The sequence below is a fragment of the Austrofundulus limnaeus genome, unplaced genomic scaffold (assembly GCF_001266775.1).
Source record: "Austrofundulus limnaeus strain Quisiro unplaced genomic scaffold, Austrofundulus_limnaeus-1.0 Scaffold874, whole genome shotgun sequence".
Lineage (NCBI taxonomy): Eukaryota > Metazoa > Chordata > Actinopteri > Cyprinodontiformes > Rivulidae > Austrofundulus > Austrofundulus limnaeus.
In genome coordinates this window covers 2,147-23,538 of record NW_013953276.1, presented here as the reverse complement: position 1 = coordinate 23,538, position 21,392 = coordinate 2,147, and the positions used below count along the sequence as shown (strand labels likewise).

General features: G+C 36.0%; 3 protein-coding genes across 3 annotated transcripts in view; 1 reads left to right on the top strand and 2 right to left on the bottom strand.

Annotated features, from left to right (window-relative positions):
* The first annotated feature begins 3,767 nt into the window (after nucleotides 1-3,767).
* Nucleotides 3,768-6,381, top strand: pea15 (proliferation and apoptosis adaptor protein 15). Its single transcript, XM_014029240.1, has 3 exons — nucleotides 3,768-3,942; nucleotides 4,056-4,211; nucleotides 6,216-6,381. Exons 1-3 carry the CDS (start codon nucleotides 3,771-3,773, stop codon nucleotides 6,278-6,280), a joined length of 393 nt encoding a protein of 130 aa, XP_013884694.1. The 5' UTR covers nucleotides 3,768-3,770; the 3' UTR covers nucleotides 6,281-6,381.
* Nucleotides 6,382-14,891: 8,510 nt separating this feature from the next.
* mrpl48 (mitochondrial ribosomal protein L48) lies at nucleotides 14,892-17,692 on the bottom strand (the record flags this gene model as incomplete). The annotated part of the gene is given in 8 exon segments (XM_014029239.1): nucleotides 14,892-15,277; nucleotides 15,469-15,558; nucleotides 15,652-15,754; nucleotides 16,398-16,567; nucleotides 16,728-16,813; nucleotides 16,915-16,946; nucleotides 17,179-17,231; nucleotides 17,536-17,692. Coding segments are annotated over 8 exon segments (633 nt in total). The 3' UTR covers nucleotides 14,892-15,199.
* The window catches only part of zgc:92594 (E3 ubiquitin/ISG15 ligase TRIM25), a gene marked incomplete at its 5' end in the record, with an annotated part of 4,469 nt that continues 734 nt past the window's right edge, over nucleotides 17,658-21,392 (bottom strand). Inside the window, 4 exon segments of the mRNA XM_014029238.1 lie at nucleotides 17,658-17,668; nucleotides 19,088-19,273; nucleotides 19,593-19,738; nucleotides 20,184-20,206. Coding sequence (XP_013884692.1) covers nucleotides 17,658-17,668; nucleotides 19,088-19,273; nucleotides 19,593-19,738; nucleotides 20,184-20,206 — 366 coding nt within the window.

The following is a 21,392-nucleotide window of genomic DNA, read 5'->3' as shown; positions in this document are numbered from 1 at the left end:
TAGAAAATTAAATTAAAATTTAAATGTAGCACCTCTGAATAAGGACAACCAGACCAGTCTAAAGCCAATGTTCTCATGTAAAGATGGAGGTTCTTATCAGGTTATATTCATAGATATATTTTAATCAAATATTAAATAATTTGAATAATTATATTATAAATATAAAATTAGGCAGTACAGTGGCACAGTTGGTAGAGCAACATATAAGAAGGAAGAAGGTTGCTAGATCAACTTTCTGTTCTCCAGGTACTCCAGTTTCTCTCACAGACCAAAATCATATTTATTATATGACATAAAAAGCAAATAACTTAATAATTTGGGATAACACTGCAGTAGATGGAGTTTGTAATTGTGCTTGTTTTAGTCTTTATTTCCAGTTTTGGGGCTTTATAATCAGTTTTTTCTCCACAAAAGTAAACATCAACAAGTAAATAAAAATTTTAACATACACAGAAGAGGTGATGCCTCTAAATTTTAAAAAGCTTGTTCCTTGTAAATGTCTTTAAAATATCTATTTTGACATTTTTAAATAAAATGACAATCATTTTTGAAGGGAACTGTCCCAATCAAATTAAAAATTTAATTCATTTAAACCCCCACATTTACCATAAAATATTAGTTCATCCAGTGCTGTTTCTCTTGCTTAACAAATAAATTTATTTTATTTTACCTATAGAATACTCACATTAGATGTTTTCCTGTGTAGGTAAAAATCTGTTTAACAACATGTTAAAATACACCAGAATGCAGGAAATGGCATTTACTTCTTTAAACATTTATGGGGGAGGACCCCCAGACCCCCCGCCAGTGGGTCCCCTCAACATTACAAATGCTTGTTTTTTGTCTGAATGCCATAAAATCAGTGATATTATCTGTAAAATTACAAATTGAACATTTGTTGACAAATATACATAGCTTTATACTGCCGTAGTTTTCAATTCGTCATCTTTACAAACACATCAAAAAWTTTTCTGTTACAGATATTAGTTTTATTTTCAGCAAGGATGTATCATAATCTCATGGCACATTGTAAACATGGCCATCCACCAAAACTCAGACTGGGTGAGGGAGGACATTAATTAGAAGAGCAAACCAAAAAGTCGAAGCTAACCCCGATGGAGCAGAGGAGCTCTTCTGCTGAGATGGAAGGTCTGTCCATAGGACCACTACAAGCTGGGCTTCATGGGGGAAAGACCAGGGAACAAAGTCAGACCTTTATGAAATGTGGAAGAAGTTGCTTTTCCTCGGCAGGTTCCTTCTGACCTGATTGAGGAGTTAAAGTCTAATAAAAGCTGGTGAGATAATTTCATCAGATTTATTTACATTAATTAAAAGTAAAATAATCTGAAGTGAGGCTTCTTTTAACTGATCTATTTTACTTTGAGTCTTCTCAGAGTTTGAATACAGAGCTGTTTATTTATTTAATCCTTTCTAATAGTGATTAGCAGGTAAGCAGAGTGAACAGTTTACTCATGACTAAAACTAGAGTCTGCACTTAGGTCAGCACAATGAAAATAAATCAATTTGTGCATTTTAGTCATGTTTTGGTAACTATCAAACACTAATCTAGCATTTCATGTAATACGCCAATTAAAGCCACTACATATTGATTCTATTTTATTTTTTTTTTATTTAAGGTAGTTTGACTCGACTTTTTGGGTTGGGTGGGGGTATTGTGTATTCTAGGCACATGCTCGAATTCTATACCACAATCAAGTAACTGTTACCTCAGTTGTTGTGAAATTGTTGTATATACCAAAATAAATTAGATTTTCTCAATCACAATCTATCTACACATCTCTTTAGGAAACTCCTACCATTTCTGACACTCCTACTTCAACATATCTTCACAGCAATGCTTCGGTAGAGGGGTGATCTGTGGGGTGAGAGCTCGGCTGCAGACAGAGCTCCAGGGAGGAGCTTTGGGTAAATAGGCGGAGCTTTGTACCTGCAAGTGTTAAGGCAGCTCCATATAGCTACCACAGGAGATTCAATGTTTTCTCAAACATGCATGAAAGAGTCAAAATAACACTGGTATGTATGACATTATAAGAAGATATAAAGATAGTATATTTTGCACAACAAATACCCCCCTTTAAAGGTTTGATTGCCTTTTRGATAGGGGTGGGAATCTTTTACTCTCTCGCGATTCGATAATAATTTTTGGGACCATGATTCAATTCAAAATCTATTTTTCATTCAAAGCTGATAAGGTGAGCCCATTTGTTGTGTTCCCAAAGTGCCTCATCTTCATTTTGCAAACCTCACACACCTCGCTCGTGTCAAACTCAGACTGGTTCAGTAAAAACCAAAATGAGCCCAAATCTTTGTATTCAATGAAGACAGGGTCAGTTGAATCTCTCTTTTCTCCAGTTTTGTAGTTTCCTCTTTGTTTTGGTGCTTTCTGCGCATTCATATGTTCCAGAAGCAGCTGCGTGATGACGTCAGGATGTCCTATGTAGTTACAAATTGGAGGCCGCTTTTAAATTGATTCTGAATCGTTGTAATTGAGAATCACGATTCTGATGTAAAACGATTTTTTGGTGCACCCCTACTTTTGGAGATTATAGCTCAGTAAGACCCTCAGACCTCTAGAGGGAACCAAGGAGCTACAAAGCTTCTTTGTAATTTCTTCTCATAAAAGCTGCAGCTGCTCAGATCACTGATGGTGATAAATCTGTGCTGAAAATCTACCTCTGACTGGTTTTTAGTTCAAGTTGAGCTGAATATCTTGGTTCTTGTTCAAACGTAATTGATCAATTCAATTGATCAGTTTTACTTTAGTTTTGTGGTGGCACGATTTACCAAGAATGCAGAAACACGTTGGAATAAATGCACAGAAAGTCTGCGTGTATGGTCGTCAAATGATTTAATTTGAGCAACAACAGAGCAGAAGTCAATCAGAGAAGTCTGYTGAGYTGTGGCTGCTGCCTCGGCTCAGAGCAGCCGATAATATAACATCCTGTGACATGCTTACAACCAATCACAGTTCGCCAACTGTGAACCATCTAACCAATGACAGGGCTGTCAGCCCGGAAACACCTTATCAAAATAAAAGAGGTCATGCATTGCTGGAGTCTTGAAGTCTAGGGCCGATAGAGTAAAACAGCYGAAACTAGTTATCATGAGATATGATTACTGGACAGTGTCAAGGTAGAACAGATATAAACAATTAGTCCATAACRGTTTCATTTGAAATTTAATTAACATTTACTGGTGTGTATTTGATTGCTGACTTTAGGCAGCTGATTGTTGTTAAATGCATTTTTGATTTGATTTATTTGTKTTATATTTCTGGATGTCCATAGTCCAAAGTGTAAAACCTTCACATTGAGCATTCAGTTGAAGGTCAGATGAAGTAAAAACCCATAACCCCGTGGAGCTTTCCTTCACTCAGTAAATGTGTTGATTGGGTCAAAGGTCTGTTCCTCCATTGTCTCATGAGTCAATCTTCTCTTTTCTTTGTCTCGGGACAAAAACAGCAGCAAGCAAACTAAAAACAGAGGAAGGACTTTGTGTTTTGGGTATTTTCCACTCCCCTCTGATGGTATGTTATTGTCGTTAGTAAAGATTATCTAACCATGGAGTCTGGGAAGTAGGTGGGCTGTAGCACACCGAGCAGTTTGGCAACATTAAACTGGTTTCAGTCGCTGGTCTTTGCGCCTTTCTTCTGAATCATGTGTTAATGTCCTCCAAACTTTAAGCAGCCCATATACCTCTTTATTATCTAATCGTCTCAACTTTCTGCTCTTTCTGCTTTCGACCAGACCATGGCGGAGTACAGCTCTCTGCTCAGCGACCTGTCTGAAAACATCACCAACGAGGATTTGGAGCAGCTCAAATCAGCCTGTAAGGAGGACATCCCCGAGGACCAGAGCAACAGCATCACCTCCTCCAAGGAGTGGTTCAGCTACCTCGAGAAGAACGACAAGCTCGCTCATGGTGAGAGRCGCAAATCCATTAGTCTGGCCTCAACTTCCRAACCGTTTGTCACAAGTAACAATACTGGTTTGAGGTCTTTTCTGTCAGACTGATCCACCGTGCCTCCCTTTCAGATAACCTGTCGTACATTGAGCACATCTTTGAGATTTCGCGGCGACCGGACCTGCTGACGAGGGTGATCGAGTACCGCACCACTGTGCTGAAGATCTCTGAGGATGATGAGATTGACACCAAGCTCACCCGCATCCCCTCTGCCAAGAAATATAAAGGTAGCACTTTCCACACCTTTCAGGAAGGTTGCATACAGACATTATGCATGTATAATACGCATCGAGTATAATGCAACCTCCCATTTTTGAGTTTATAAAGCATAAAGAATCTAATCCATGTGTATAAAGTTAACCCTAACTTCATGCAGACCTCAGGATTTTTCAGCCTTTGCGGTTCACCCTCTGTGAACTGTGTTTGTGGCTGCAGTCTCACAGCAGAATCTGGTTGTTTAATTAGCAATATGGACTATTGAGGACATGAACGTGCAACTGACATCTACGTCTTCTTTCCGTCTCCTTGATTAACAAGAAAAAAATCTGACTTCTGTGTGGAAAAAAAGAAAACAACTACTGTTATGTAGTATATGCTTTGATATGTGAGACATATTCTACAGCAGGAGGGCGGAGAGAGGAATTAAGATTATTTATCCCCCACAACAATATTTCAGTTATATACAAGAAAATATTGGAATTTACTGTGGTAGTACATTAGCAAAAAATCAGTCAAAATTTTCTCCTGTGTATAMTACTACCCCCTCAATGTTAYAATTGATTTTTGGGGATACAGTTTTTGCATTATACACGTATAAATGAGGAGTGAAYGTCACCAGAAGAGATGGGATGAATGGGTTTTTGAGGGGATTCAGATCATGACGAAGCATTTGATTTTAAAAGATCCTCCCCCTTTCCCCCAATGACTCTTTACTGTCGCCAACTTGGTACTTATTGTTTGTTGTAAGGAGCCGTTCACAAGATTCAAATTGTTCTAATCCCCTGCTTTATCACGATACGATATTATATTGGTTTGTTTGGGTGACGATACGATGTTTCAGTATCACAAGTCTATCATGATGCGATTTCAGTTCAAGTCTGCGATCARTATGATGCAATATGGATCAATGTTTTTGTTTTGCCTTGATGTAAWTGATTCATTAAATAATTTAACAAGTATATTGATGTGATTTGATGTATTGTTACAACCCTAGCATAAATGCAATACTTCAAATGGTTTCTAGACACCTACCTCATGTCTAATTACCCTGACCTTTCTTTTTTGACACCTTGCGTAAGAGCCATAAACTCATTCCAGTGGAACATTTTGCAGCACATCTCAGCTCCTGCAAAAACCCAAACAACCAAAAGTATTAGATTTAGGCTTGCCAGCTCCCAGTGTATTTTTCTAGAAATAATGAAATACAGTGTTAGACTGCAGCAAAACAATGTTAGAGCGTATAGCTGAGTCACGTATCAGATCTAATGGACATTTATTTAAAATGACAGCTCACAAGAAAAGATTTGATCACCACCTGTTACCTCCCCTCCTCCATCTGCATCTCTGCTTGAGACCTGGCACAGGTGTAAAGTAACAAAGTAAATTTACTTTGTTACAGTACTTAAGTCATTTTTTCAGTTTCATTTCATTACATTTGGAATGTTAAAATATTTTCAYTTCTTTACTGAAAAATTTAACACCAGTTACATGTTAAAATTTTTAATATGACCAAACTCATCATGAAAGCAGTTGTTTGTGCACTCTAAAAAATGAAATGTTGAAATTACTTAACCAAGTTATGTCAACTGGTTCCACTAAAACCTGCTGAGCAAATAGTTTTTCATTTACTCAGTTTGGTCTGGTTGAACCAGTTGACATAACTTGATTAAGTAAAGGCAACACTTCTTTTTTTTAGAGTGTGTAAAATTACCTTTACTTTTCCCAATTATTGTGAGCAGTTTTATGACTTTTATTATGTACTTTTCTTATCCATGAAATTAATTTGTACCCAAGTCATTTTCTGTTAGGGTATTTTTACTTTTACTTATTTTTTTCAGCTACTTTATACCTCTGGAAACTAGGAAGTAAAAACAACTGGGTTTTTAAAAGTGATGAAGTTCTTCCCTCTAGTGGTTGAAAAACAGAAAACATTAAGTCTATGATATAGTGATCATTTAAACATCTTTGTTTTTCTCTCTTTTTCTTCTCTTCTTACTTCTGGGAAAAATAAGACATCATCCGCCAGCCCTCTGAAGACGAAATCATCAAGTTGGCTCCTCCCCCTAAAAAGGTGTGAGCGCAGGATTTGCCGGCATGCTCTCTGCACCTTAGTTTCTCCACTCCTGGCCCTTACATCAACCAGCCAACCATTTCTCCTTCACCCAAGTCCCGCCCACATCCATTCAACACACACCGATACGCATCCACCTGCGCACCCACCCCACCACGAACCCCTGACGCTGCAACACGGACCCACGCAGGCTGCCACCTACAAAGCAACCAATCAGATCGTAGCAACGCAGCCTCCTGCCCTGATGATTTCGGGATGGCGAGCTGAAGCAAACACAYACAAAAAAATAGACTCTGCAAGAAAATATTTGAAGACGGACCAACAAAGTATGTGTGCGAGGAACGCGGTTGAGTTCATCCTGACTCAGATGCTGAGTCGGGTCCGAATGAGTGAAATGCGTGATGTTCTGTGTGTGCGTGTCACTCTTGGTTGTTAGGACTTTAGAAGACATCCAACTGCGAGGAAGCAGAAATGACAAAATCCTGCCTCTGAGCGAAACAAAATGAAATTGTAAAGGTTTTCAGGAAACTACAAAAAGAAGCCTAAATATTGCTACTAAAAAACTGCTAACATGTTACACACATGAGCAGTGATGCTTCAATATAGTTCATTAGTGTTTAAAGGTTTCTGGTTTTAGATTCACCTAAAATACACTAAATAGCCAAAACATCAAATATAATGATCAGAAAATTATTTATTACCATCTTGGCGTAAACTAAAATGTGTAAATATCTGAAGTGGATGAAGAACAATTCTGAAACTTAGAGTAAAATTAATTTAAATCTTACACGTCACCGGTTGGCTCATTTTTGTGAAGGTGCTCGTTTTTGTGTTTCTGTAGTTGCTTAAACGTCTCGGCGTGTTTGTGAAACGAAAGAAGCRGTTTTGATGCTGAACTCGTGTCCGCAGGTCAGTGGAGAATTAGCGTCGGTGCAAGTCTGGAGCTGCTTTTTGTCTTTACGCTAAGCTAAGCTAAACGAAGCTAAGCTAAATTAGCTCCCGTGAGCCGTAGCAGCAGAGTGGCATCAACTTTCTCATTTAAATGTTCCTCGCAGCCTAACTGTGGTTTCCTAAAAAAAAAATCATTATAACATTAAGTCGAACAAGTTGCACGTGAGTTTGAGGCTGCTACATTCAAAACTAAACTTTATCAAATTTCAACAACGCGACAGTCTTGTATCTTTAGCAGCTCTATAAGCATTCCCTTTACTGTGATGCGAATAAATRGGATGTTTCATGAGCAAAGAAATGGTCTAATACTTTAGAGAGATATATATAACAATGATTTTCATAGTATAAAGCCAATATTTGCCTTTAGCTTATCGTCATTGTAAGGGTTATTTAGAGTTTGGGAAACTATAGCATTTATTTCTTTGCTTTGAAAKATTCCTGTCTACAGGTTTCCTTTATTATGGGAACCAAAGTGAATGTCCTTTAGAGGAGCTGGTTAAAGCTGTATATAAATATACAACAAGAAAAAATAGTATAAGTACAGTTTATGCTCTGTTCAGCTAACTTTAGCTCAAGCAGTAAATTTATACCGTACGTGCAGTTTTACCGTCTAAAGTATTTTAGTTACCAAATTTAAATCTAGTGTTACTTTGTGAGCGAAGTTAAATTAAACTACGAGTAAATTTCAAATATTTACATTTTGTTTTTTTTTACTCCTGTTACTGATTTATTGAACAATAAAAAACTGACCAGTGGATTTAAAGACGACCCTTTAGAGAGGGGAGATAAAAATCAAAATGTATGTTTTAATTATTCGTGTTCTTTTACAAACTGTACATAATTGTGACGAGGATCTCTAATGCACTCAGCGGCTCATTACYGGACTATGCCATTCCCGTTGTGTATCAACACATTAAAGAAAAACAACAAAAAAGAAGCTATCAGACTGTTGAAACTAAACTTTAATAACCGCTCTTTTGAACACTGTGTATCTTTACTCCCCGCAACGAAGCCTTAGCAGAGTTTGTGTTTACCCCAAAATTTTTTCACAACTGTGAGCGATAGTCGCGCGAAGCGGCAGACGGGCGCCGGCGCACGCGTCCAGTYAATCACAGCAGCTCGAACCTTTTCACGAGAGCAATGCTACTTTTTCTCTTTGGAAATTTGCTAAGGAACTTCAGTGTTGTTGTGAACAGAATGTCTTAGGGTTTGTTCCCGCACCTGTTTTAGTTGTCTTTAAAGCTGCAAGTTACGGAAAAAAAAAGCAGCCAAATCAAAATCTATCAGCGTATGACTAGTTATTTAACCAAACCCTGATGTTTTTCTGCCTGTTTTTCTTCATGTTCCGCTCCAACCCCAGTGCCAATGACCAAGACTTTTAATTTAGATTGTGGTTTTTATGATCTGTTTTGTTTTTCTTAATAGCTTCACGTACTATAGTGTTACTGTACTGATTTGTATCCTATGCATTTCTGTCTTAATGGAAAAAAAAAACTGCACGAACCACTGTCCTACAAAACAGAGCTMCTTTAGTTGTAATAAGAGCTCAAACGTCCTGTTTGAGAAGACTCGACCTGTTTTTGTTCAATGAGGTGACATTTGAGAAGTGATTTGTGAACCCCTTGTAAAAAAAAAAAAAAAAGAAAAACACGAAAAACGAGTTCTTAAAACTGAGAAGAAAATGTTTTAGGACAACTCTGGTAACAAAAGAACAGAACATGAGTTGTGTGGTGACGTGCAAACAGTGAACCTTTCTCTGCAGCAAACATCTGGTTTACGAAGGTCATAAAACTTTTTTGTAAAAAAAAAAAAAAGAATACTCCACCCTTAAATGCTTCTACACTGTTATACAAAGTATGCTCATCTTTAGGTTTATGCTATCCAGAGGGGTCCATTTGTTGGGTCCACCATCAAAACATCAACAGATACTGATTAAATTGACGGAAAAGTCATTGATCAATCGTGATAATTAGTGTTTTCCATTTGTGCTCTGTTTCAAATTGGGAAAAACAACTGAAGTCAGAATTATGACTTGACCTCAAAATTCTATATGGCTTCCCAGCTCGTAAAAATGGTCAGCTGTGGTAATGATTACTTAGTCTTGTCAGATTTTGTTTGTTTTTTTAATCAATTACAGGCATTATTTCTGACCACCTTATTAGTAACCATGTTGCTTGAGTGCAGATGAATATATTATTAGCTTGTGTTTCTAATAGTAGTAGTAGTGGTGGTCAGTGAAAAAAAATCCCCTAGATTGTCTGGTTTACAAAAGTTAAACTAAGCTGGATGTGGCATTATTCCGAAATCCAAGATCTGACTTCAGATTGAAATTTAAATAAAATAACGTTTATAAAAGTACTTTGTGTTGATCTCAAATAAGCACAACTTAACAAGCTATAATGTTCAAATTAAGGCTCAAATTAAACTCATTTACTTTTATTTATTTTGTGTAACGTCTTACTGTTCTTACAAAGAGAGAAAAACAAAACTTGTACTTTCTTTGGTTTCCCAGAAGATGAAAAAAATAGTGTGCACTGTGTCGATCTACGGAAGGGAGTTAGAGACAAAATTTTATTTATTTTTGGCCCCCAGTGTTAAAATGCATGCTGCAGTCTAAACGCTGGACTTATTTTACAAACCAAATAAGTTTTTCTTAGCAGATCTTGAGTTTCCACCATTGTGCAACATCTTAGCAGAGGTTGAAGATCTTTGTTTACTATTTTTTAAATAGTTTTGAATACCAGCTTGTGAAACTCTCTCCATATCTGCATTTGAGTAGGCAAAGCGTTCAGTTGTACTTTTTTTTATTTAAAACTAGCCTGTTAAGCTCCAGCTGACTGATGTTATTCTGATAAAAGTTTAGGCATTTTAAAAAGCTTAATTAGTGTTTGCATCAAAGTGTTGTCATGCTGAAACTTTCCTATTTAAAGTCAGATCCGTTGAGCCCCTCTAACATTTTAACATAGCTTAGCTTTTATTTTCGCTGTAGCCATTGGCACATAATATATCAACATATCAGTCACAAATGATGTCAGATTTTTATTTCTGGGTTCAAAGTACATATCAGCTCAGTAAATGCTGCAAAACTAAAAGCCTAATGTGTTTATGGTAAATACAGAATTAGAACCAAAATGTGAGAATAGATAAAGTAGATAATCAAGAGGCAGAGAGGTGTTTAGCATTAATGCTAACAGTCAACTAAAATTGAAATATTTTCCCCTAAAAATGAACCTTTTGTTTGCTTTTTTTATTTGACTTGGTTGTAAATATGTATGTTGCATCTATGTTATGGTATTTGTTTTTAGATTGATTAATTTATTTAATGCCTATATATATTGTTGTTTTTACATTTCCTGATTTTGTTTTATTAATTGGAAACAAGTCAAGGGGATGTTGTGTTATCGACATTTTTTCTTACTCGTTATTTTCTTTCTTTATATTTTGCTGTTCCAGCTTTGGGTGACGTTTATTTGGGAGCAACAAAAAAAAGTGATCTTCATTTACTTGTATTTACCGATACGTAACATATTCCGTTTAACTGTGCTGTATTTGATCTGATGTGTCGTTGTCACTGCTTGTGAAGCAAATTTTGTTTTGTTTTTTTTCAGAGAGTTTCCAAATCATGACAAAAGATGAAAGCAGTCACAAGTTTTTTCATTTTGTTTGTATGAGGCATGCTGTCACTTGCACATTGTACCGTGAGGGGAGTTTAATGGAGAGAAATCTAAGAATGTGGAAATTAATCATGCAAATTTAATCTTTTGAAATCCCCAAGATAAAACATATTGAGCTGATAAGTACAGTGGTTTTAAAGCAGAGGCCCCGTTTACATTACTAAAGTTATTTTAAAAATGAAATATTTTACTTATCTTGACCCCATTGTCAAGTATTTTGGGTGGAAAAATCTAACATTTAAAAAAAATAATTTAATTTTAAAGTTTTTTTTTGGGGGGGGGGGGGTATTTACGTCTTTTACTTTAGCTGATCTTTTTACTGTTGAACTGTGTGCTGAAAGTGTTAATAGTGCGTGCATATAAAATGTTACATTGTTTTCCTYGCATTTTGATATAATGTTAATGTGGACAATGGGGCAGCACCGATATTTATTATTATTATTTTTTTAAGAGTTTAAAGTAATTTGGACTTTTTTTCTGTTTTTTTTTTTTTTTTTTTTGCTCCCCTTTGTGGGTGAGCAACCTCACACAATAAATTTGGTAATTGTTGTGCACTCCATGCCCTTCCTGGGCTCGAACCTGCAGGGTCACAAGACTGCAGTCCCATAGTAGATTATTATTATTATTATTATTATTATTATATATTTTTATTTTATTACAAATTACAAGAAAATTGTATGCTCTGACAAAATACAGTGCAGAAAAGGTCAACTAAGCTAATCCTGCTAGCTAACAAGCTAAAACCTCTTTTTAACTAAGCAATGTTGGAAAACTGCTTAATATCTAAAACACTTCAGTATTAAAATGCAACATAACGTTACTTATACCTAGTAGGTTGTCTTTTTACTAATTGAAGAAATTATTTCACAGAATATTAGTTTTCATTATTTAATTCAGCTAATTTCCCGTACAGTGGGCTGCATAAAGCTTCTAACGGCTGTTTTGTTTGAAGTTAAGTGTTGGAGAACGGTCAAACTTTATGGGCGAGCTGATGCTGAGAGGTGGATACGAGTGCTGAGAGAGTAGTGGAAGTGGTGAGGACGAGTAGAAAATAAAAATAATGCAATGAAGGCAACAGGTGGCATGGAGTGGGCGTATTAATACAGAATATTTTGAATGTGGCAGTCATTGCACAAGAACGCTGAACTGTGGTGAACTCCGTGACTTGATAATTATTTTATCTGTTTTCTGAACTATGACGTACAGTAAAACCTTAGCATTTGTCTTTGTTTCAGGCTTTTCTTCATTTTTTTATTGTTTACTGTATCTTTAGAGCTGCGTATCATTCCATTTCTTTTTGTTATGAATAAAAGTTCACATTTTATCCTCAAAAACCTGCTTTTCCATCAGTTACAATACCAACTAGGGTGATTGAGGACAGTTGAAACCGTGTCTCGGTTAACAGAATCATGACGTTTGTGGTGAACAATCTTGATTTTGGATAAATGTTTGTGCATAGATTTGATTTATTTTAGGTGTGTGCATATCTGTTTTGTTATCATAAAGAGACTGAAGTGATAAATTGTAAAGCTTTCATTGAAGAACTCAACTAAATGGTGGGCAGAGGTTTGAAGACTAAAAACATTCCTCCGGTGTGATTTGGAAGTGTGAAGCCATTTTTATTTTATGTTTTTTGAGTCGAAACAAAGGAATTTGTAGGTTTGAGGCATTTTGCACGCGGATAAATTTTTTTCAAACTTCTCAATAACATCTGATTTCCTGTGAGTAAAAACACAGCTGCTCTGTTTTCAGTTCAGTCATCGGTTTTCTCTCATTTTTGTTATTTTGTAAAGTTTGTAGCGTGYGGCAGGTGTATTTGTTCCAGTGCGTCCAGTCCATCACGTTAAAGTGACCCAGTTCTGTCCTGGTGAGATTAAGACAGATGTATATGAAAACCGTGACATTGCTTTAACAAAAGGACTGAGGAGTGTTTAAACTTTAGTATTTTACATCATAACCCTGTTGGATGCCATCCAGGCTCAGTGCTGTTAGAAACGTCTCCTAATGTTTCCCTCTGGAGGGAGCAGGGCTGACCTCAGGAGGATTTCTGCCATGACCGCAATGGATTGTAAGAGTGAGAGGAAAAGTAAAGATGTGGCTTTTTGTCATGATTTAAGAGACTGAACTGAAATTATGCCATTTTGTCATTGTGCTAAAAAAATAAATATTATATATTAAAATATATTTGCTAACCAAATATGTGTTTCATGTGAGGTTCTTTTTTAACAGCTGAGAATTGTGAACGTACTATCAATGGAGTATTTGGGCCAAGACAGAAATACTGTATTTTTTTAATTACATGAATAAAGTCATAATGGGGGAAAAGGGTCTTCAAAGAATAAAGTCGTATATACGGAAGCCGAGAGCAGACGTTTTCTGCATTTTTTTTTTCCGACGGTTTTCTCGAGATACCGTTGTGATTAACTGTGGATCATACAATAATCATGGAGACGGCCCAATCCCCTCAGCTGATTACAGATRGTTTATTATATCAGCAGGATCTCTGTGTGAACGCCTGCTGATCTGCAGTCAGGCCAGCCATCTCATTAAATGACGAGGGCTGATATGAAAGTTATCTGTATAAGACAAACTGCAATTTGAGTCTGTGTTATGATACAAAAATGACATAAYTATGAACAATTAATAGGTTTCCTTCAGGCCCAGGCCACCTTTGCAAAAGAGATCTGCAATCTCATTGGGATTTGCCTGGTTTAATAACAGTACGTAAATAAATAATAAACTTAATCGCTGACCAGGCCATTCGCATGGTTACTGAATGATGCACAAGAGGAAAACCATCCAGATGTTAACTCATCTCGAGAAAACGCTCCTCGACATATGTCATCACTAGAAAAGCACGGAAAATAATTATATGYGGAAAACCGACACTCTCAGCTTCCGTACACATGAGTAAAGTCATATTATGAGAAAGTCAGAAAAGTCATACAAGAAAAATGTCATATTACAAAAATAAAGKCGTACAGGAAAAAAACAGATTGTGAGAATAATGTACGAAAATAGTCATATTATGAGAACAAAGTGGTAAGAGAATAAAGTTTTGCATGAAAAAGTCATTAGGAGAAAAGTCATGAATATTACGAGAATAAAGTCATATTACTAGAACTAGGTCATATGAGATTAACGTTGAAATAATAACAGAAAAAAATCCTAATATAACAAGTCATAGCACTATGAGTATTCCTACACAAAAAACAATCTCACCACGTTAAAATGAGATGTGTTGAGCATTTTATGAAGTTATACTTTGCTACTGATTTTACAAATAAATATTTAATCTTTTAACACATCAGCATCAAATGAGCATTATGTTATTATCATTAGTATTATTAGGAGGTTGAAACGATTGTCTTATTGTTTATTTCCAAGACATTATTCTTGTTCTCGACATTATTTTTTGCAAAAATATGATTTTATTCTTAAAAAAAATTAATTTGAAAAGCCAAAAGACATAACTGGATGTAAAACGTTTTTTTAAACAAAGGAAAAGGTTCAGATTTGCATTTTAAAAAGCAGAAAGTCAAAGCTTGGCTTGATTTAAGGATTTGTTCCAAGGGAACGATGTAAAGTGGAGTGATCTAACATCTTCCCACGAGGTTGTTTTCTCATATTTAAAACTCAGAGCGGTGCAGTGGACCCCAGAAATATGGCCGCGAAGTCCTGACCAACAACACAACATACTTAGTGCATTTCCTGTGAGAAAAGTTCTGTAAGGAGCCTGGACACAGAGCGAGTTCAGAGGTGATGTAGAAACAAAAAGTGCAGTTTTCATCAAGAAGTAAAAATCCACTTTTTGTTTTCATATAAGTATCAAGACCAAAAACCTTCCTTTAAAAATGGGTTGAGTTTCTAATAATGATATTAATAAACATCTACAGCATCTCTAAGTGAAGCATTTTCAAAAACAAACATTTTTCCTTCACAAATGAACGAGTCGACAAAACTGTAAAAGTGAATATTCTTCCAACTTTAAATTTACTGAGAATTCAGAAGCTTCTGTCACATTTATTATAAAAAACTGTTTACAACACAAAATGTTTGATTTCAGATTAAATGCGTTAATACCATTAAATACACTCTGCAACATCATGTTTGCAACATCTAAATGAACATAAGATGGGTTCTTATTCTGTAGTTTTATTTTTAAACAGTCACAGAAACAACAGTGTCGTTTGTTTATCAGATTCTGTTTTGCATTTTACTGCAGAACAACAAAGAAGACCAGACGTCTGTTTGGTTCATTTCTCCTCACCRTTAGAAAACATTTTGCAGTTTCAAAGAATTATTTTTTCATCTTTTCGAGGAGTTCCTCCAGTTCTGATCGTACTTTGAAGCGAGCCTCGAAATCGTCCTCAGTGTGCTGAGAGAAAAACAGAAACAAAAACAATCATTTTCATTTGACTCACGTTGTTATAAAACTTAAGACAACATGAGAGTGGTTGAGCTGAAGCAACAGTTAACATTGTTAAAATGCACTTATTTTGTGATGGAGACATAAATATTTTATATTAAAGGGATTGTAGATCGTAAAAACATTTCTTGCTGACTCACCTCCTTCACCGAGAGCTGAACTCCTTCTGGTTGGTTCTTTAACAGAACCTCCATGAAAACAGCACACAGTGTGGTGTTCAGACTCCTCAACTACAAACACAAATAAGATTTAAAGCTGGACTCTCTTTGGCGGGAACTTCATAAAACTGACAGTAAGAAGGAGAAWTGAAGCAGAGTTTTTACCTGAATCACTCGTTGGTGAGTCTTCAGGATGGAGTCGATGAAGGTTTTGGTGCTTTTTTCTTGCATCAGGACCACCTCGGTGGTCTTTGTGGGCAARCCGTAGCTGCAAGTGACGAGGAGGAAGATAAATATTAGGGACGGAGCAAAATGATGGGTGGATACGACTTTTTATCAAGTCTCCTTTCTGAAAGAACTTCTTTTCACCCGATTGACAAACATTTTCTCAAAAACAAACAAAAATAAAAGACTGAAAAGAGAAAAGGAGTAGAAATTATTAGATGAGTTTTTTTTTTTCATAGATTCATCAGGTCATACGTGACGACTTGTTTTACTGCAGAAGATTCAATTCTGCAGATAATATGAAATGCCAGCAAAAAATAAAATCCAATTTTCATTAGATCCACTGAGAGCTGAATCATTCTATTAGTTTAAAATGGTCCACAAATGATGTTATCATTTATTGCAGTGATTTCTGAGACAATTCACCGTCCAGCAAAATGTATTCTGGTGACAGACTCTAAGAAAAAATATGTGGATGACTTTGCAGAGGTTCACCGAAACAGATTTAACAGAGCTCCATGGGATTTTTTTTTTATATAACAACCTGATCTGTACTTCATTTCTTTGACTCTGATCTGTACGGGGAGATCCTTGGTCTTGATGTCTCCTGCCTTGTAGCAGGTAAAGCTTAGGGTTGAACTGACGTATCAAACTGCAGCAGGTTGAAYTTAAAACGCCCTCCTCACCTTTCTGTCACCCTGATGTCGAGCCGGATGCAGAGGTTGTGGATGTACTGGGCGTAATGCTCCACCACCGTCATGTCGTAACCCGACACCGTCAGGTTCAGGGTCCCGTACGCCGTGTCCGTGGCGGGAACGATGGGTATCATCTTAATTCTGTCCTTCTTTTTCTTGGGCTGAAACAAAATCAACAGAGTACAACCTTCACGCCGACGAATCCAACGAGGAGTTTAAGTCGTTAAAATCTGACAAACTGTCAAAACCTGACCTGATCGTTCAGTTAAATCTGGTGCTAAACTAGCAAGGATGCAACAAAAACACTTTTTTGAAACTTACAGCAACTTTTCGTACGAGATGCCTCCACCTCCCGATCCCATGTGTCGGCATGCTTCTGAACTGCCTCTCGTTTACAGAGGCTGTGCCTGAAGGGACCAAACATCCATTAAAATCTCTGACTCACAACACAAATACTATATAATGTCGCTTCCAGGGTTAAGAGTTTCATTAAAGGTTGACTACTTACACCACGCAGGGTGCTGGATGGACGGTGTGGCTCTGAAAAGATTACAGGACAAAGATGAATGAAAAATAATGTTTTAAAGGTTACAAGACTTTAAAAATCAGGTTCTCAGTCAAGCCTCAGTGCAGTGAAACACATTAATCATCCTATCACGATCCATTACAGCTTCATTCCACTCAATCTCCGCGGATATAAATACAATTAAAAGTGTTCCAGCTTCAAACATGGAAATGAATCAGTTGTGCATAAGAAAATTCAAAAACGTACCTGCATAATGTTAGGGCATGAGTCAGCACAAAAGGCTTTTGTGTGACTAAAATCTGCAAACATAAGAAAATAAAACCCCAGGTTTCATTTTTTACTTATTGTAAAACTTATAATGTAGTGTACTGAAGCACTGATCAGTTCACCCGGAAACTACTACAAAGCGGCGAGAATATTCATAATGTTTAATAGTATTTAAAAAAAAACAGAAAGCATACACACTTTTCTGTCTCCCCCTTCTTTTTTTTTAAACCTTTTGCCCACTACTGCCATTGGGACAGCTGTATTGTCTGCCTGATTTTGTTTACAATGACCTCTAAATACACATTTTCAGAGAAAAGTAAAAAATAAAAACTTTACCTTACGGAACACGGAGTTCATCTTCTGTCTTATGGTGTTCAGAGCAAACCGAGTCTAAAAATAACTCATTCCTTCTATTAAACCACGTAGAATGTTTAAATATACATCTAAACACACGCCGTTCAATCGGCAGCTAAAACCGGAAATACACACCGGAAGTTAGAGCGTCTGTCATGTCCGTCGAATACACAGACAAGAACAATAGTTCCGCCTTTCAGGGAACATAAAAACGTAAAATTGCTTGAATTCACATTTAAAACAAACATCTGTGCTTATTTAGTTTTGATGAAAATGTTTGCAGACATTTTATTAAATTTGTTTAGTTTTCAAGTTTTATTTTTAAATTTCTATATATTTTGGCTTTATTTTTAAATGCTCCAGTTACAAATATGACAAAGGTCATATTTGTAACTTAACTTTGTAATTATTAAACTTTAAACAAATAACATAATAAAAACATGCTGAGTGTACAGACTAGTTGTACTACCATTTTTAAAGCTTGTTTTCACACATTAACAGTTTTTATTTAGTGCCACACTTTGACAACAATGGCACTATTTGATTTTTCCTCTTATAAAACAAAACATTGACTCTTTTTAATCCTTTTTATCCCAAAAGCGTCATAAGAGGAAATTTTATTGAAAACRTTCGACAGGATTTTTATTATGCAACTTTTATTTTTTTATTGGTCACTCGTATCAAAATAAAAATGACATTTTTCACATTCAAAATATTTTCAAAGTAAAGTGCAGGATTTCACATCACCTAAAACAGATACTTCAGTAATAATCTCTTTTAAATCATTCAAAGCATTCAGGCTCAGAAAGCGCATCTATGAAAAGCAGATTGTAAAATCGTATCACGATGCATCAGCTTTTTTTATTTATTTATTTATTTATTTTTCTTCTTTGGCTTGCAATATTTAACTAAAGCATGAAGCAACATTACATAACACTAATTCAAGTTTCCTGCTCCTGGGGTCGTGTTAGCGCCGTCTCCTCTGAGGTCAAACATGTTGACAGAAACCATCAGAATCAACTCTGTGTGGAGAAACATTTATAYTTTCTTTCAAGTTGGCTGTCACTGAGCTATGAATATCCACAAAGCTGTTGAAATTTGACAAACTGGTAAAAAAATATTAAAGTGGTAGAAAATGAAGCATTGCTGCATGCAGAGTGTCATTTAGCTTGAACCCTTTTTGGCCAAATTCTGTTTTCATACATTMAGGTTTTGTGGACGTAGCAGGTATGAACTGCAAATATTTCCTATAAAAGCACTTAAACCAGTGTTCAGCTGAAGCATCACTGGGTTAGCATGAGATTCAGTGCAGTTAGATTAAAGTTCAGTTTAATCCAGAGGTTCAATCTTCTGATGGTGAAACATCTGCTGTGTCAGCAAGTGTAAAACTCAGATACAAATAACTGCATCCGTCAAACACCTCTCACTTCATAGTCATCCTCGTCATCTTCCTCCAGTTCTTCCTCTTCCTCTCCTTCCTCCTCCTCCTCCTCCTCCTCCTCCCATGAGCTAAAATGGTCTTCAGCCAGCTCACTTTGATCACCTAGCCCCTCCTCCTCCTCCTCCTCCTCCTCCTCCTCTTCCTCCTCCTCGCCTTCACTCCTCATTTCCTCCTCGCTGCTGTCGTCGAGGTCGTCGTCTTCATCATCACTGTCGTCCTCGGGAGCTGCTTCCTCGTTATCTTCATGCTCCTCCTCTTCCTCAGGATCTGACAGTTGACCTGATGGGAAGTAAAATTGAAATAAAATTTTAAAATTTTTTATTTGAACAGAATTAAGTTTTTACCTTCTAATGGTTAAAGCTAGAGGATCAGATCTTTAAATTCGTTTAAAAAGTTCTCCAAACAAGATTATCATTTATAACAATTTCTGAGACAATTTATCGTCCAGCAAATTTTGTTGTTTATTTTTTTTAAGTAAAATGTGTTGTTGTGACACAACATCACCTCAGATTGGCCAAACTATCCCTTTAAAGGACTCATTAAAGAAAAAGAAAATGCCATCCTTTTTCACTGAAGGTGTTTTTAAACCAACTCTTACACATTAAATTGATGGTGGTAACAATCTGACAGGGAAATTCATCCAGGAATTTCTCCATCTCCTCCTCCATCTTTATTCCAAGAATCTCCGTCTCCACTTCCACGTACTCCGGGTAGAACATGTCCTTCTTCAGCTGCCGGCGGCACCTTCCAAGAAAATCAAACCACTATTAAAAAAAACAAAATGACCACATTTACTGCAAAACATTTGCATATTTGTTGTGGAAGGAAAAAGTGAAACATCTTTAAAATCATTAAAATAAATAAAATCATGGGTCGAAGTTAAAAAGATTCCTGCAAATTAGTCTGTTTTTCCTTTACAKGTCAGATTTAAAAAGATCTGTAAGAGATTCTTTATTGTTGATTATAAGTGATAGTGACATGAATAAAACAAAAAAAGGGGAAATAGTTAAAACAAATCAAGGTAAACTGAGAAATAAATTGTTTTGCATTTGTGATTCAAACACTACCCCCAACTTCCACCTGATTTAATAATTAAATAAATAAGATCCAGCTAACACTAACCCAAAGCTTTATTTACAACAGACTAAATAATGAATCATGAAATAATCATATAAAAAATGTTACTTACTGTTTTCCAGTTGTCTTATATGTCTGAAAACAAATAAAAGCAAACATATTTAAACATAAAAACAAATTTAGTCAATAATTCACACAATTAATCATCTCCATGGTATAACACAAACTACAGTTTGTTCTGATGCATCAAAGTCATGTTTATCTGACTTCTAAAAATAAAATCATATTTTAGAGCTCCAGACTCAGATTTATGTGTCTGTTTTTGATGACATCAATTAAAAAATAATGTTTTTAAATGTATAGTACAGTAGGGTTGGGCAATATTGGCACAAAAATTAATCACGATTAATTGTGGTATTTAGCCGATAACGATTAATTTGACGATTAATCCCCTGGAGTCCCAGGACACCCTTATGTCCTGGTCACATGACCTATTTAGTGGGAAAGATTTGCTCTTCATAAAAATCTTTTCCAAATTGTGTAAAAATTACAGACTTCAGGTTATACATCAAATTCTAAATTATGTTGATAGATAAATAAATTACAGAACCTTTTTTTAATGTTCGTCATATTTGAAGTGGAGAGGAGCAGCGAGCGGACTGACTGGAGAAATCTCCAGTCAGTCTGCCTGGTGGCATTAATCATATTAATCAACAAGTGCCAAAAAATAATCGATTAATGTTTTTCTGGCAATTAATTGCACACGATACAATTATGCCAAACCCTCTAGTACAGATTGTACCAAAAAGATGAAGTGAATTACATTTCAGACTTCTTTAGAAAAACTAATTAAATTAACTTTAGAAAACGAAACACGTTGGAAAATCAAAATGCTTTTCCATATTCTGTTCATTTTCCCTCCAGTTTTTTAGACCTAAAAGCAAATTCTGTGCTTCTCACGCTTCTTAGGACTTTACAAAAGCTGTTTTTATACAACATTATGAGAAACTACAGTGGGGAAAATAAGTATTTAGTCAGTCACCAATTGTGCAAGTTCACCCACTTAAAAAGATGAGAGAGGCCTGTAATTGACATCATAGGTAGACCTCAACTATGAGAGACAAAATGTGAAAAAAATTTTGAGAAAATCATTTTGTCTGACTTTTAAAGAATTTTTTTGCAAATAATGGTGGAAAATAAGTACTTGGTCACCTACAAAYAAGCAAGATTTCTGGCTGTCACAGACCTGTAACTTCTTTTTTAAGAGGCTCCTCTTTCCCCCACTCATTACCTGTATTAATGGCACCTGTTTGAAGTCGTT

Excerpts from the sequence above, each read along its gene's own strand:
- pea15 (XM_014029240.1), top strand. The coding sequence starts at position 3,771 with ATGGCGGAGTACAGCTCTCTGCTCAGCGACCTGTCTGAAAACATCACC. Across the intron at positions 4,212-6,215 it reads CTCTGCCAAGAAATATAAAG|ACATCATCCGCCAGCCCTCT; the intron begins GTAGCACTTTCC and ends GGGAAAAATAAG.